The sequence below is a fragment of the Scyliorhinus canicula genome, chromosome 10, assembly GCF_902713615.1.
Source record: "Scyliorhinus canicula chromosome 10, sScyCan1.1, whole genome shotgun sequence".
Classification (NCBI taxonomy): Eukaryota; Metazoa; Chordata; class Chondrichthyes; order Carcharhiniformes; family Scyliorhinidae; genus Scyliorhinus; species Scyliorhinus canicula.
Window position 1 is genome coordinate 46,268,335 of NC_052155.1, and position 17,235 is coordinate 46,285,569.

The 17,235-nt window shown below is 41.7% G+C and overlaps 1 protein-coding gene across 2 annotated transcripts in view; it reads left to right on the forward strand.

Annotated features, from left to right (window-relative positions):
• oxsr1b (oxidative stress responsive kinase 1b) overlaps positions 1-17,235 on the forward strand; it is a 271,259-nt gene that overhangs the window by 119,285 nt on the left and 134,739 nt on the right. For both annotated transcript variants that reach the window (XM_038808848.1, XM_038808847.1), the window contains one exon: positions 11,699-11,754. In XM_038808848.1, coding sequence (XP_038664776.1) covers positions 11,699-11,754 — 56 coding nt within the window. The remainder of the gene's footprint in view (positions 1-11,698; positions 11,755-17,235) is intronic.

Sequence of the window (17,235 nt, forward strand, 5' to 3'; positions counted from 1 at the left end):
GAGCGAAGCTCAGATGTAGATCAGGCAAGGAATTTTGGCAATGGTTGGAATCTATCAAATTCACTTCCTTTAGAAAGTGTGTTCGTTGTTTGCGATTTCATTTGTTGTGAGTTTACAGGAAGATTAACCCACTGTATTTGTTGGTCCATTATGTAGCACCTTTTTTAAGGTCTTCTGGAAATCTAGTAGATTACATTCAATAAATTACTCTTAATCTTGGCCTTTTTGTTTGTTCACCAAGGGCTTTTCCCTTTTGAAATCCACGCTGATTGGTCAGTGTATTTTTTATTTCTAGATGTTTCCTATTCTCCTTTTAGTAGGGATTCCATTATTTTTATTCCTAACAATTTAAAAAAAAAAAATTGAGTACCCAATTCATCTTCTTTGCCAATTAAGGGGCAATTTAGCGTGGCCAATCCACCTATCCTGCACATCTTTGGGTTGTGGGGGTGAAACCCTCGCAAACACTGGGAGAATGTGCAAACTCTACACGGACAGTGACCCAGAGCCGGGATCGAACCTGGGACCTCAGCGCTGTGAGGCAGCAATGCTAACCACTGGGCCACCGTGCTGCCCATTCCTAACAATAATCTTTATTGTCACAAGTAGGCTTACAATAACACTGCAATGAAGTTACTGTGAGAAGCCCCTAATTGCCACATTCCGGCGCCTGTTCAGTTACACAAAGGGAGATTTCAAATGTCCAAATTACCTAACAGCACGTCTTTCAGGACTTGTGGGAGGAAACCGGAGCTCCCAGAGAAAACCCACGCAGACACGGGGAGAACGACTCCACACAGCCAATGACCCAAGCGGGAATCGAACTGGATCCCTGGCTGTGAAGCAACTGAGCTAACCACTGTGCTACCTGCTGCCCACTAATGTTACCTACTGCTGATGTTGGGTGTAATTCCCTGAATGTGTTCTATCACTTAAGTATGAGCATTAATATTAACTATTGACCAGTCTTTTGGCACTACACTGTTTTCTAATTGATTATTAAATATTTGTGAGAGTGCTTCTGTTTTCTCTTCCCAATGTATTATTTCCATATAATCCTTACAGTGCAGAAGAAGGCCATTTGGCCCATTGAGTCTGCACCGACCCTTTGAAAAAGCACTCAACCGAGGCCCAGACCCCATTCTATTCCTGTAAACCCCAAGCATTCATCATGGCTAATCCACCTAACCTGCACGTCTTTGGACTGTCATTTTGCATGGCTTTGTGTCCTGTCCATCACCTTGGTTACTCTAAACCCATTCTGACTTTTTTTTTGTTCATATGCCAGTAGAATATTTTACTATTTTGAGTTATGTTTCATGATTTAATTTCATAGCTCCTCTTTGCTCTTTTTGATTTTTTTTTGTCTAATCTCTTTGTATTCTCCTTTGTCATGTTCTGCCCAGTCTCCATCTAGTTGGTATATGCCTCTTACCTTGTTTTTCCTGATGCCGTTATTCATTGTGGTGTTTCATTAATATTCTGTTCTTTTAAATGATTTTCCTGGACACTATTTTTTGAACACTAATTAAAATGTTTTCCATTCTGTTCTGCGTAATTGTTTGCCAATTTTGTTTTGCCAAGTTCTGTTCCCAGCCCTTTGAATAGCTTATCTCCAATTTAGTATCTAGTCTTTGTTATGCTTCACCGTTTTTGGCCTTTCTAAAGTTTCCTAAAGTCTAAGATTTTAATTCCCTCCCTCCCCTGCCACCTTATCGTCTTTCAAGACACTACTTAAAACCTACATCTTTGATCAAGCTTTTGGACATCTGATAGCATTTTGCTTCTGCGACTTGGTTGTTTCTCACACCCCTTGTGAAGGGTTGGGAACATTTCAATATTAAAGGTTCGAAGTGTGATTTGACCTTCGCAGCCTGTGTGGTAGAGATTTCCAGAAGTTCACCACTCTCTGAATAAATTTCCCCTCATCTTAGTCCTAAATGGCCTACTCCGTATCCCGAGACTGTGACCCCTCGTTCTAGACCCTCCAACAAGTGGAATCTAGATCCCTGCATCCAAGTCGGTCCAGCCCTGTCACAATCTTATTCATTTCAATTAATTGCCGCTCATTCTTCTGAGTTCTAATGAATACAGGATCAGTCGACCCAACCTTTCCTCATATGACAATCCTCCCATCCCAGGAATCAATCTTGTCCCTACATTCCCTCTGTGACAAGTACATATTTTCTCATACACGGAGACCAAAACTCCAGGTGTGGTCTCAGCATGTCCCTGTACAGCTGCAGTCAGACATCCCTGCTCTTGCACTCTTGAGTCCTCTTGCAAGGAAGGCAACATAGCATTTGCCTTCTTAACTGCCTGCTATACCTGCATTATTGCTTTCGGGCACTGGTGTGCTAGGCCACTCGGGTTCATTTGTACAACACCATTTCCCAATCTCACCATTTAAATAGTACTCTGCCATTCTGTTTCTGTGTCCAAAGAGGATAATGTCACATTTATCCACATTGCACTGCATCTGCCATCTATTTGCCCACTCACTCAACTTGTCAAAATTACCTTGAAGCTTCGTAACATTGTGATGAATGTAGGAATTTCAAATTTATTGTATTATAGATATTTGCTGCTGTAAGGGTTGAAGGCCTGGGTCAGTCTATGTGTGTGACTGCTGCAATCATGTTTTAGAAGAAATCCTGGTTTGAAAGGAAAGTATATTTTGGGAGCTGGGTGCAATTAAACTATCGTAAAAGATTTAGGATAATGTAATTTTGTTTCGATTTTTCTCTGTGGAGTTGATTAGATTTCAGCTTGGTAAGATTACTGGGTGGAGCTGGGTTATCAATCATTTTCCAGGGAAAGCAGGTCAGTGGAATTCAGATGATCAGTTTTCTCTCTGCAGTTCAGTTAAAAGTTATGTCTGCAGACAGAAGAGCAGTGTGGTTGGAAAGGTGAGCAAACCAGCTGAAACAGTTTCTGAAGAAATACAGCCAGGGTTTCTGCATGGTTCTGACAGGAGTCAGATCTCTTCTTTAAAACAGTGTCAAGTGATCTCTCTTTCTCAAAGAACATCTCTGTAAAGCAAGTATTCCTGAGTGCCAGTGGATTGAGAGCTGAGATGAATTTTTCCCTTGTTGTTTAAGTGGGAATAAAGATTGCAGTTCAGGGTTTTGTAATCACTGTATTGAATAGTATTGTTAAAATGGCAATTGTAAGCTATTTTCTCATCAGATGCTAAAAATATTTTAATATTGTGTTAGTAATAAAAGTTTGTTTTAATCTACCATATCCCTATTTTTTGTGTAATATCTCCTGGAGTGAGGTATCCTTTCCGCACAGTCTTAACAAAATTAAAACAAAATATTGGGGTTTCTGTCCAGTATCCTCGCTATTGTTGGGGTCTGGTCTGTGATCGTAATAGCATCTTCATCACCATTCATTCATCTTCCCACCCAAGTTTTGTGTCATCAGCTAATTTGTAAATATTACTTTTGGTTCTCTCATCCAAATCATTGATGTATATTGTGACTAGCTGGAACCGGAGCACTGATCCCTGCGGGACCCCACTTCACTGCCTGCCACTTCAAAAAATATCCATTTATTCCTACTTTGTTTAAATTTGCTAACTAATTCTCAATCCATGCCATATAGCTTTCATTTTTTGTACTAACCACTTATGTGGGATTTTATTAATAGCTTTCTGAGAATCCAAATATACCACATCCAATGGTTCACCTTTCTATTCTACTAGTTACATACTCAAACACTCCAATTGGGCTTAGATACTGGGTAAGAAAGAAATCCAATACAAGTAGGAACTTCATTCCCTTTTCCCTTTATCTCCTTCTGGCCAGCAATTTAAGAATAGTGATTATTCTATTTTTTAACTCATTCCTAATTTGTTTGCATTTTTTTCTCCACTTCTCACTCAACTACCCCCATCCATGAAATAGATCCTTTTTATTATCTTTTGTCTTATCTGATTGTGGCATATTTTTCTATTGCCATAGATTATCCCTAAGTTTATAGCTATACCACCTCCCCTTTTCCCTTGTATTAACTTGTCTAAATATGTTGAACCCTGCACTGTTCAATTTCTAGTCCCAATGTATTCTGTAGCATATCTCCGTGATTAAGCCCTAGTAAATCGGTTCCTCAACAGTGTTGCCTCCAGTTTCCCTCTTTGTTACAGACATTTCCCTTTATTTTTAATTAGCATTTTAATTACCCATTGGCAAGCATGGAATCGTGATTAGGGGAATTGGCTACTGGGTTCAAAAAGTATTGAGGTAGCTTCATGGGGGTCATGAGGATGAGTAGGAGGAATTGCAGAGAGTTAAAGATCTGAATTAGTGTGTAAGGAAAGGTTGAGACAGAGCATATCATGCCTGATACATAATTGGCTTGGTTTACAATTTTATTTGAAATTAAATGTGGCATTTTAGGAAATGAAGTTCAACTAAATTGCATTACATCAAGTTGCAAATATCAGTGCATAAATAAAATGGAGAAACATCTGAATTTCCACTACCTACAAGAAGGAATGAGGTAGAATCCGAAGTTAACTTTGTCTGAATATAAGCAGTGAAATACTTGCTCAACAGAGCTAGCTTTGTGAGAGTTATGCAGATGTTCAAAGGAACAAATTGAAATAATTATGTCATACAATGTCACAATTGTCAGGCACAAATAAAGCCTCGTTGTAACTGAGCATAATCAAAACGGTGGTACAATATCATTGACCGCGCTGGTTTTATTTATCCATTTCCCAAAATCCAGTTAATTTTGATTTATTTGGGACTAAATTCTGGGAATTAAAATACACAAATATTTATCATAATTATGGTATTTTACACCATAATTGTCACCAAGTGCTTGTTGTCAAGAGTGAATTAGTCAGATTTATTGTAAGTGAGTTTGTGCAATATTAGATTCCAATGTTTTGTGTTTTTAAAGGAGGCTTGCACCCAACCTTTCCGTGATGAGCAAGCAGCACAAATGTCTCTGCAGCCAGTGGCTCTGAGTTTCTAGACCAGTGTTCTTCAAACTTTTTTTCCGGGGATCCATTTTTACCAACCCGGCCAACCTTCAGGACCCACACCGGCCGACCTTCGCGACCCACGCCGGCCGACCTGCTTGACCCATCATTTTCTCTTACCTTGTTTGCTGCTGACAAAAATTGAGGAAATTTGGGTCCCTTTGGCCCTCGTACACGCTCCTCCAATGGAACCTGTTGGATGAAGGTGAAGCCTTCTGGTGTCAGAATGTATGGAGTCTCCATCTATCCAAAGTTCTGAATTTTTTTCCTGTAAAATTTTATCAAATAAACCCCCCTCCTCCCACCAAACTTGTAAAAAAAAAATGAGTAAAATAAATGAAAAAAAATGAATAAAACCCCACCCCGAACTTGTTAAAAAAAAAATGAATAAAATAATTGAAAAAAATAAAAATCAAATGAATTGAATAAATGAATAAAAACCACTACAGAACTTGTAAAACAAAAAGCTGCAACCGTTTTTAAAAAAAAAAATAGCGGCCGCACTGCACATGTGTGCCCGGTTATCGGCGCGCATGCGCAATGCGGCCGAATTTTCTGCGCATGAGCGCCGATCATCGCATGCGCAATGTGGCCAAATTTTTTATTTTTTTTTTGCAACGGCTCCGCAACCCTCCTGACACCCGCCCGCGATCCACCCGCGGGTCTCGCCCCCGACTTTGAAGGACACCTGTTCGAGACTAGTTGATAAAGAGCACAGAGTTCATTCCTTTAATGATGTCACTGGAGTTCCTGTAAACAATGTATCCAACTTTTTTTGGTTGAAGGGCCCCTTTTCCAATGGGTTAATGAGCATGGGGCACCCATCTGTAATAAAATAAGTGATTACTGCATGTGAATGTGTTAATGCTGTTTAAAAAAAAACAAACAAGTTTGCGCTTGGAGATTTCAGTGAGTTGGGTGTGCCCGTTGCTTTTGCAGAGTGTATCTCAACTTATGTGCTCCTCTCTTAGATGGAACTGCAGTTGCACTCTGCTCTGTGCTTGTGGCTGCAGTGTGCTCTTGTCTTATTGTTTGCATTTCACATTATTTTGTGTGGATTCCTTATGAATAAAATGAAATGAAAATTGCTTATTGTCACAAGTAGGCTTCAATGAAGTTACTGTGAAAAGCCCCTAGTCGCCACGTTCAAGAAGCAATGCAAGCCGAAGAGTTCTGAATTCTTGCACCAAGTACCCCTGGAGCCTGTTCGGGGAGGCTGGTACGGGAATTGAACAGTGCTGCTGGCCTGCCTGGGTCTGCTTCCAAAGCCAGCGATTTAGCCCAGTGTGCTAAACCAGCCGTAGAAATTCGCTCAACCCCATTTTGGGAATCACTAATTTACAATGTCCAAGGGACTTGAAACCTTGACTTCATAAAATAAGTTGGCACTTTTCCTTTTTATTTAGAAAACAGACTCCAGGGGTACTTGGTGCAAGAATTCAGAACTCTTCGGCTTGCATTGCTTCTTGATACATAGCCCTGCCTGCCTATGATTAGTGAGTTCTGTTTTGCACGTATGGTCCATTACATTTGGAAGAATGCTAATGTGCACACCCAAGCAAATTAATTAGCATTGGATCTGATGATTTAATTCAATGCTGTGGATTGCCATTACAGTGAACAGCCAAACTGTATGCAATACTTGTCAAATTAAATAACATAAGGCTGCTGCCAAGTTGTGCAATGGCACGTTTACTGCCAAGATTCTGCATTGTTAAATACTAAACTGTTTGTTAACTGTAGAATTCAGTTGCTATTAAATATGTTTGGCCTGTTACTCTCTATACAAGCCGTAGGTCTAATCCTACATTGTTCCCATGTCCCTTTAACACTCTTTCCTTCAAGCACCTAACTAACCTGTTCAGAAATTGGTTTATGCTTCATTAACTAATGAATCCATTAAGGAAGTAGTGGAAAGACATCTTGAGAATCCTAATGCACTCGGACACAGTCAACATTGCTTTATGAAAGGGAAATCTTACTTGACAAATTTATTAAAGCTCTAACAGTCAGGGTGTTTGAAGGCAAACCAGTAGATGTAGTTTGATTGGATTAGCAAAAGGCATTTGATCAGGTCCAACTTTAAAGATTATGGCACAAGATATGAGCTCATGATCCTCCTCCTGAATAGAGGATTTGCCGTTGAACAAGAAATAGTGTTAGGATAAATTACTCATTTTCAGGTTGGCAAACTTAACTAGTGGAGTGCCAAAAAGATCAGTGCTGGGACCGTGACTGTTTATGATCTATATTCAGTGAGTTGGTTGAAGGAACTGTGCACATTGTAATCGAATTTGCTGAACTGATGGAAAGCTGTTCAGCCTTGCTCACCTGAGATACAAGACAAAGGAGTGCCAAGTCTTATGCATAGAACAACTTTGATCCTGCACTAACATTCCATACTGAGGAACAGATTGGCAAATGGACGCACTCTCTTATCCCAGTAAAAGTTTGATTTGACCATTAGCATCAGGAAAACGAACCTCATGGCCAAGGATGTTGTCGTACTGCCATTTATCAGCATTGAGAACAAGGCGCTGGAAGTTGTTGATGACTTTAAATATATAGGCTCTGCAAGAATCAGAAATCTGACACTGAAATCAGCACACGAAAGCTGCAGCTGTTCAAGCTGAGTAAGGGCAGCACGGTAGCATCGTGGTTAGCACCATTGCTTCACAGCAGCAGGATCCCGAGTTCAATTCCTACTTGGGTCATTGTCTGTGCGGAGTCTGCATGTTCGCCCCGTATCTGTGTGGGTTTCCTCCGCGCGCTCCGGTTTCCCCCCACAAGTCCCGAAAGACATGCTTGTTTGGTGAATTGGACACTCTGAATTCTCCCTTAATGTACCCGAACAGGCGCCGCAATGTGGCGACTAGGGTATTTTCACAGTAACTTCATTGGAGTGTTAATGTAAGCCCACTTGTGACAGTAATAAAGATTATTATTAAGAGTTGTTGAACAATAGTAACCTGACTGAGAACACAGAAATGTGAATTTAGAAAACCTGTGTCCTCCATGCCCTTCTGTGCAGTGATGAGGTCTGGACCACAAAGGATGAACAGTTTCTATCCTTGGTGTCTCAGACATGTCCTGCCATGAAAAGCTGCCAACTCGGCTGTCCTGGAACATGCTCATTCCATCAGCATACAACTATTGCTAATCCAACAAGGTTCTCGGTGGCCTGACCACATTCATCAGATGGATGACGGCCATATACCCAAAGACCATCTATGTGGTGAATTGGCCACTGTGACATGATCTTCTGGGCATTCATACCTTCTCTCCAAGGACTCATGAAAGAGATATGAAGATGGCGGACATTGACACTGGCAGGGAGGCGGTTGCTGACAGCTGCAACCTCTAGAGGCCAACTGTTTAGAAGGTCATTGGTAGGTCCGAGCAGAAACAAAGTTCAGCTGGCCAAGAAGAGGGCTCTGAGAAAACAGGAGCTAGAAATTTGTGCACCTTTTCAGCCCACTTCCTCTGAATAGAGAGAGACTAAGGAAATGTTTGCATTCAGAAGAATCTGGTGTCTTTGTCCATAATCACAAAGTAAGCATGCAGATATAACAGGTAATTAGGAGGCAAGTGGAATGTTGGCCTTTATTTCAAGGAGGATAGAACATAACAGCAGGGAAGTCTTGCTTCAACTGTGCAAGGCTTTGATGAGACTATACCTTGGGTACTGTGTGCAGTTTCCTGAAGGAGTGCTGTACTTGCATTGGAAGCAATTGGAGAAGGTTCACTGCTGGTTCCTGCAATGAGAGAGGTGATCTGATTGAAATGTGGACAATTCTGAGGCGCCTTGACAGGGTAGATACTGAGGATGTTTCCCTTCGTGGGTGAATCTGGCACCAAGGCTCACAATTCAAAAATAACAGTCTCTACTTAAGACAAATGAAAAGGAGTTTCTTCTCTGAGGGTTATTGGTCTGAGATATTTGATCTGCAAGGGGTATAGCCGGAAAGTGGAGTCAAGGCCACAATCCAATGAGCCATGATTTTTATTAAATGATGGAGCAGGCTCAAGGGGCTGAATGGTCTACTCCAATTTCTTATATTATTGTCTTATAACTCTTGTGGTAGGTTGTCCCCAACCCTTCATATAAAAGAATATATCCTCCACTTTCTGGTCCAGAACATGTAATCTTCTCTCTATGGCCTGTTTCGTATTCCTCATAGTCTGTTGACATTTGTTATGCCCCATTCTTTGATAATCACCCCATATTCTCCTCTGTTCCAAAAAAATGACTCCAATTTTTCTTAGTATTTTATCTTTCCTCATCCCAGGGAACATCATCACATTGAATTTGAGTTGTACCCTCTTGCCTTGGAATGTTTATTATATTGAGCCCAAAACTACTTAACTGTGGTCTTAAATATTATATATTAATATTACATGATCTATTCTTGAGGCAAGACATAGTTAACCAAACTTATTCTCATCCCAAGAGCTTACTTGTTATATTACAAGTTATGTGATAGAGTTCAAAACTTACTTTATTTTTCGTTGTGAAACCTTAGTGAAGGATACAGGCCCCAGATGATTGGCACCAAGTTGAAGAAGAGTAGGAGAAAGGATTTTTAAAAAAATCATTTACGGGATGTGGGTATCACTGGTTAGGCCAGCATTTATTGCCCATCGCTAGTTGCCCTTCAGAAGGTGGTGGTGAGTTGCCTTCTTGAACCACTGTAATCCCTGAGATGTTTGTGTTTTTGTAGCAGTTGAATACAACTGAGTGGCTTGCTAGGCCACTTCAGGCAGCATTTAAGAGTCAACCACATTGCTGTGGGTCTGGAGTCACATGTAGGCCAGACCAGGTAAGGAAAGCAGACATTAGTGAACCAGATGACTTTTTACGATAGTCAACAATGATTTCATGATCATCGTGAGACTTTTAATTCCAAATATATTATTGAATTTTAACTTGCACCACATGCCATGGTGGGATTCCAACGCAGGTCCCCAGATCATTACCCTAGGTCTCCGGATTACTAGTCCAGCGACAATACCACTAGGCCACCGCCTCTCCCACAATGCCATCGCCTCTCCCACAATGCCATCGCCTCTCCCACAATGCCACCGCCTCTCCCACAATGCCACCGCCTCTCCCACAATGCCATGATTTGATGCCACCAAGTCTTTTAGGTGATGGAGAGACTTTTGGGACTCTGTAAATGAATCACTAATCACAGGATTTTCAGTGTCTTGCCTGTCCTAGTAGCCACAATGTGGTTTGTCCACTAAAGCTTCTGGTCAATCACGATTCCTCATCACTGCAGGAGTTCCTCGTAGGTAGTGTCCTAGGCCCAACCACCTTCAGCTGCTTCATTAATGATCTCCCTTCCATCATAAGGTCAGAAATGGGGATGTTTGTGGATGACTGCACCATTCGCGACACCTCAGATAATGAAGCAGCCCATGTCCAAATACTGCAAGACCTGGACAATATTCAGGATTAGGCTGACAAATGGCATGTTGGGTTGCATTTGCGCGCACAAGTGCCAGGCAATGACCATCTCCTACAAGAGATGATCTAACCACTGCTCCTTGGCATTCAATGGCATTACCATTGCTGAATCCTCCACACTCAACCTTCTGGGGGTTATCATTGATCAGAAACTGAACTGGACTAGTCATGTTAATACGGTAGCTAGCAGGGCAGGTCAAAGGCTAGTAATCCTACACAGAGTAACTCACCACCTGACCACCAAAGCCTGCCACCATCTACAAGGCACAAATCAGAAAGGTAATGGAATTCTTTCCACTTGCCTGCAGTGCAGATGAGTGCAACTCCATAACACTAAGGAAGCTCGACACCATCCAGGACAAAACAGCCCTCTTGATTGCTCCCCCTTCCACAAACATTCAAACCCTCTGCGACCGACGAGCAGTGGCAGCTGTGTGTACCATCTACAAGATGCACTGCAATAACTCGCCAAAGTTCTTTAGACAACACCTTCCAAGCCCTCGACCACTACCATCTAGAAGTACAGGAGCAGCAGATACCTGGGAACCTCGCCACCTGGAGGTTCCCCTCCAAGTTACTCACCACCCTGACCTGGAAATATATTGCCGTTCTTTCACTGTCACCTGGTCAGGGTTAGCAGTGAACCATCTCTAATTGCTTCCTAACAGCACAGTGCGTGTACCTACACCTTAAAGACTGCAGCAGTTCAAGAAGGCAACTCACCACCACCTTCTGAAAGGCAACTAGGGATGGGCACTAAATGCTAGCCTAACCAGTGGCGCTCACATCAGTAAATAAATTTTGAAAAACTCATAAGGAATCCAAAATGGTAACATTGAATGTCATGCAGAAGTGGTTACAGACTCTGTATATCTGCTTCAAATTCAGCACAGTATTGAAGTTTTTAGCTCCTTCACTGTGCAAACGATTGGGGAGACTTTCAAGGTGACAGCGACAAACTAATTTGTTATCATGCTTTCCTTTCATTAACATTTCTGTAAAGAGAATAATGTGCATGAGTTAATGTAATATTTATCTTGGAACTATCTGTTAATTGTAAATTCCTGGAATCAGTCAGTTATTGTGGCAAAGAAGGCCATTCAGTCACTTCGTTGGAGCCACTATTTTTAAGATCCCTCCTTAATACTGAAATTTCCATAACAGCTGGCATTGTGGAGGACATTTGTCCCTTTTGATTCCTGCACAGCTGAATTCCTTTATTTATCTTGCAGAGACTTGAAGGCAGGAAACATTCTTCTTGGCGAGGAAGGCTCAGTACAAATTGCAGGTAATTAGTAGTCAATGAAAGAAATCATTTTCAGTGCATTAAGTAACTAAAGTCGTAAAATGACTGCTGTGGATGTTGTAAAATTAAAAAGCAAAGAGATATGTGACCTTGGATTTTAACTGATTGGTTTTCATTTGGTGCAAATTTAAATGCACACATGCATGCATTGACTCTCTCAGGAAAACATTAAACATATCATACAGAAAGCAATGTGTACATGTACATTCCTGCAGACAGGAGCATGCGCTCTCAACAAAGACATACCCACCCAATTCTCACACAAAGTTGGATGCTTACTCCAAGCATTTGCACATACTACTTAACCCAGACAGGCATATACAAAAAACTACTAGTGATTGAAATTCACTCAATTCCAAGCAACGGGGGCAGTGTGAAACATTGTTTAACCAATTGTAGTATGCTCCCTCAACTCTGCCCCAATAACAAACTCAACCTTAAATTTAGAGGGCTGCTTCCAACTTTCACTTATTTTCCATTTCCGACAGCTTATTACCTCTGTGAATTGCATTATTTAACGCAGTCTAATCCAGTGTGAAATAAAAAAATATGCAATTTTTCCAGCAGTAGCAGTGAGATTGTGCGGAATAGCTGAAAATCGCTAGATAACATTTTACAAGTTAATGCACTGAATTTTGTTGAATTAATGTTTGCAATTTTTATTCTTTTCAAAACCACTGATAAACTGAAATGCTTTGGGCTTTGCATATGGGAAGTGCTGACTGACTTTGTTCTTCCCAGTCTCATTACATTCTTGTGAAGAGGAACAATAAATAGCAATGTTTATTTTTGTAATTTTTTACTAATCACAGTGATAATGATGTCATGGCGTTTAGGCATTGAGTAGAATGGAGTCCAGATGAAAGAATCAAATGAATGAAGTTTGAATAAACAACCATGGTTAACAAAGAACATTACAGCACCGGAACAGGTCCTTAAGCCTATTCCGGTCATGATACTAATCTTGGCCAAGTGGAGTGCATTTTTTAATATCAAAATAAAACTGATGGGAATGCATGGTGCCGCCTTCAGCATGGTTCTCAAGAATTACATTGAAATATAAAGCTGTGTTTGCCTTTTCAGATGCTGACTGATCTGATCTGTTTCTTTCTCTTGTATTATCCATTTTCATTCCGGGGTTTCTGTTTTTTTTTCCCTCTGGTACAATGTGACTTTTTCTACAACTTCAGGGTCTGTTACTTTTCCCAACTACCAACCGCATGCCAGCCCCCACCTCCTTCAACCTTTGAACCAGTTCAATCAGCACCTAATGTCCCTGTTTGGGAACACAGAGTAACAGTTTCAGAGGGAGCCATATTGGGAGGATGAGTGGTGCCATGATCCTCTGGGTTGGTGAGAGGTGCCATTCAATTTCTAGTCCGAACCCAAGATCTGCATGGAGGACAGGGGAGAGATGCCCAAAGCTGTTAGTCACTCTCTTAGCTGTTGGTTTCAAAGCAGCACTGACCAACAAAGCCTGCTGTGGCTAGAGATTATGTGCGATTGGACAATTAAACACAGGCTAGAATAATGTGAAAATTGGATCCCTGTTGACTTATCATCAGTCAAGACTTTTAAGATGATTGACTAATGAGAAGATGATGGGGCTCATATTCTAGAAATTGCTGGCTAGTGCTGTTTTGAAACTGGCAGCTAAGAAACTGAGTGGAACCTCTCGCCCACCTATTCAGAGGATCATGGTACCACTCGTTCTCCAACAAGGCTCCCTTTAGAAATTCATACAGGCTGAAGTTGCCTTCATCTGAACCTATTTTGTGGATTCCTTCAAAAAACACCTGAATGAGTATGATTAAGACTGGAAATGCAGGTTGTAACAGATAAGACGTCGCATTGTGTGAGCAGAATGGCTGCTATACATTCAAATCTTTGCATTTGCTGTCGTCTTCTCGATGCATCCTTGAGCCTGATTTGCGCATTTTGATTGTTGTCATTTGTCTTTATCCGGAACTTATTGGGAGAGTTTTCATTTTTTGCAGCATGTTTGTAATTATTTGCCCAAATAACGTTTCCTCATATGAAGCATAGTAGCTGCAGTTGAATGTTTAAAAGGGAGTTTTCTAGCAGAACCCCAAGATTTGACAAGAAACCAACATTTAAATTCCATTTCGCAGTTGCATGCAGTGTTGGGAACAGAGAAATTGACTTGCACCCATTAATTAAATTGTATTAAATTCAGGCTCAATATTTTAAATCTGTATGACCTGTGTAATGACACTACTGCTGTTCTAACTAAGAGAACTGATGCAACAGTCCAAAGTGAAATTCCTCTTCCCTCATTTATGGTTGGTGTCCATTATAGCTGTACTGTAAGGTTTTTTGGAATGTCCTCCTATATATTTTATGTATTTTAAAGATGTCAGAAATGTGGTAACTTGTTTCCTATTTCAAATGTAAACTCACCTACTGGTTGGGTGTTTGTAGTATTTTCTATTTCTTCTGTTTTCCAATATTCAGGTGGGGCATTCACTGAAAAGGACATGTTTGAGTGTATATTTGTTTGATTTGTTGGTACCTAATGTTAACTGAAATGGTAAATTTATGTATTTCTATGATTAAGTTAGATCAAAAATATAACATTCGTATACATTAATCATAATTTAAACTTTTCATAATGGCCCAAGCATATTGCTGACTGCCTTCACAGAACTATCTAACATCACTATAGAAGCAAAACCAATTTTACCCATCACCGGTCTGTCACTTGTATTATTTATGAACATAGTGCAGTACTGTCATTCACTTTATTAAAAAAATGTTCCTAGTTCTATATAAAGAACTGTACTGACACTGAGCTGTGATTTCATACAATTTAATTAAATGTCTGTGCTCCCAGTGCAGCTCCACTTATCACATACCATTGTGACAGATCCTGTACATGTGAGACTACTGGCGAGATAGAATGGTAACTTTGCCAGTGTGTTATAGTAACAAGAAAAAAATTAAATAATTTTTGATCGCATTTCCTTTCCTTCACTTTCCCCAGAGGAATGCGGGAATATAAAATGCCCGAATATAAAATGCCCGTTCTCCCCGTGTGTGCGTGGGTTTCCTCCGGCTGTTCCGGTTTCCTCCCACAGTCCAAAGATGTGCAGGTTAGGTGGATTGGCAATGATAAATTGCCCTTAGTGTCTAAAATTGCCCTTGGTGTTGGGTGGGGTTACTGGGTTATGGGGATAGGGTGGAGGTGTGGGCTTGGGTAGGGTGCTCTTTCCAAGAGCCGGTGCAGACTCGATGGGCTGTATGGCCTCCTTCTGCACTGTAAATTCTGTGATAAAATGCCATTATTGTACAATACTAGAACTAACATAGTGAAAAATTGCAAATGCTGGAAGCATGATTAAAAAAAGATGACAATGATGGTATTAAATGCATTAGGTATGTACTAAAGGAAGGCTGGTTTAGTACAGGGCTAAATCGCTGGCTTTGAAAGCAGACCAAGGCAGGCCAGCAGCACGGTTCAATTCCCATACCAGCCTCCCCGAACAGGCGCCGGAATGTGGCGACTAGCGGCTTTTCACAGTAACTTCATTTGAAGTCCACTTCTGAGAATAAGCGATTTTCATTTCATTTTCATTTCAAAGGAAGACTTCAATTTTAAGCATATCCCATCCCCAGATTTAGTGGTGGGCCACATCTGCATTATCGTCATCAGCTGTCCCTTGATTCAAGGCTGGCATCTAGTCATGAGTTTCTGCCATGAGTCTTGTAACTAAGCAAACCAATTCTACTCCCGCAGATCTGGCACATGGGGCAGTGGGATTTGGAGTGCAGAATTCGCCTCCTGTTTTACTTCCCTTCTTGGCTGTCGCTTTGCCTTTTTAAGGCATTTGAACTCTAAGCGTGATGTAGCTTGATGGGCAAGTTGTCACCACTTTGATTGGTAGCAGACTCCTGCCAGTCATTAATTTCAAAGCAAGACTTCTGGTGGTGGCGATGTGTTGAGAGGTTGCACTAAAGGTGGCTTTCCCTTGGGATTGTCAACTTGGGCCCTTCTAGCCTGTAAATTGGACAACCAAAATAACAAAAAAACACAACCTCATCTTAAACTAATAGCCATCCGAAGAACTGCCTTCAAAACAGCCACGGGCATGGAGAGGAAAACCCAGTCCTTGGACATGCGGAACGAGGCAGATCAGATCATGGTGGACCAAGCGGGTTCACCATCGCGAATGCCGACCCACCCCCGACGGAGCAATGGATAGCACTCCTTTCAATAGAGCTCCAAAAGCACAGGGACTCTATTAAGGAGGAGTTCATGGTGGTCATGAGGTCGGCTGTAGAGATCGAGGTCGCTCTGGCCCCCTTCAAATAGACACCCGAGATGACGGAGCGGAGACTAGAGACCCAGGAGGTGATGGTGTGGGACCTGGAAAGAGCATCCACTGACCAGAGTCACTGAATCGCCACGCTTGAAGCAGAAGTTGCATTGGAACGGTGGAGGATCCAGAGAACATGTCCCGTTACCAGAACTGAAGGATTGTCAGGGTACCTGAGGGCACAGTGGGCAGAAACCCGGTCGTACATTGCACAGATGCTCGGAAAGCTGATTGGGGTGGGAGAGCTTCCTCAAGCCCCCAGAGAGGTCGACTGGTGCACAGGTCACTTCAGCAAAGGCCCAGCACAGGGGAACCACCACGGGTGACCATAGCAAAGCTCCTATAAATTCCAGGATAAAGAGCGAATCCTAAACAGGGTGAGAAACATGCAGTCCTGTAGATGCGAGGGACATATGATCCACATTTTTCAGGACATTAGGGTCGACCTGGCCAAGCACCAGTCTGAGTTCAATGGAGCCAAGGCGTTTTATTCAAAATAAGGTGCGGTTTGGAGTGCTGTACCCGGCGACACTTTGGGTAACATATAATAAAAAGGAGCATTATTTCAACACGCTGGAGGATGCAAACAAGTTCATCCAGATGAACGAGCTGGGAAGACAGCAGTAGTGGACACAGAATCAGGGAATGTTTGCAGTGCAGAAGGAGGCCATTCAGCTCATTGAGACTATGCTGACACTCAAAAGAGAACCCTACCTAGGTCCACTCACCTGCTACATCCTCGTAATCCAACCTAGCCTTTGAGCACTAAGGGGCAATTTAGCACGGCCAATCTACCTCACTTGCACATTTTTTGGACTGTGGAGGAAACCGGAGGAAACTCATGCACACACCGTCACCCACACATGTGGAGAAAGTGCAAACTCCACACAGTCACCCAAGGCTGGAATTGAACTCTGGTTCCTAGATCTATGAGGCAACGGTGCTAAATAATGTGCTACCATTGCTTGAGATCAGATGTTCCTCCGAATGTACGGTTCTTAAATGTTTGATGACTTGTTCGGCCACACTTGGAGTATAGTGTTCAATTCTGGCTGCCACACTACCAGAAGGATGTGGAGGCTTTGGAGAGGGTGTAGAACAGATTTACCAGGATGTTGGCTAGTAT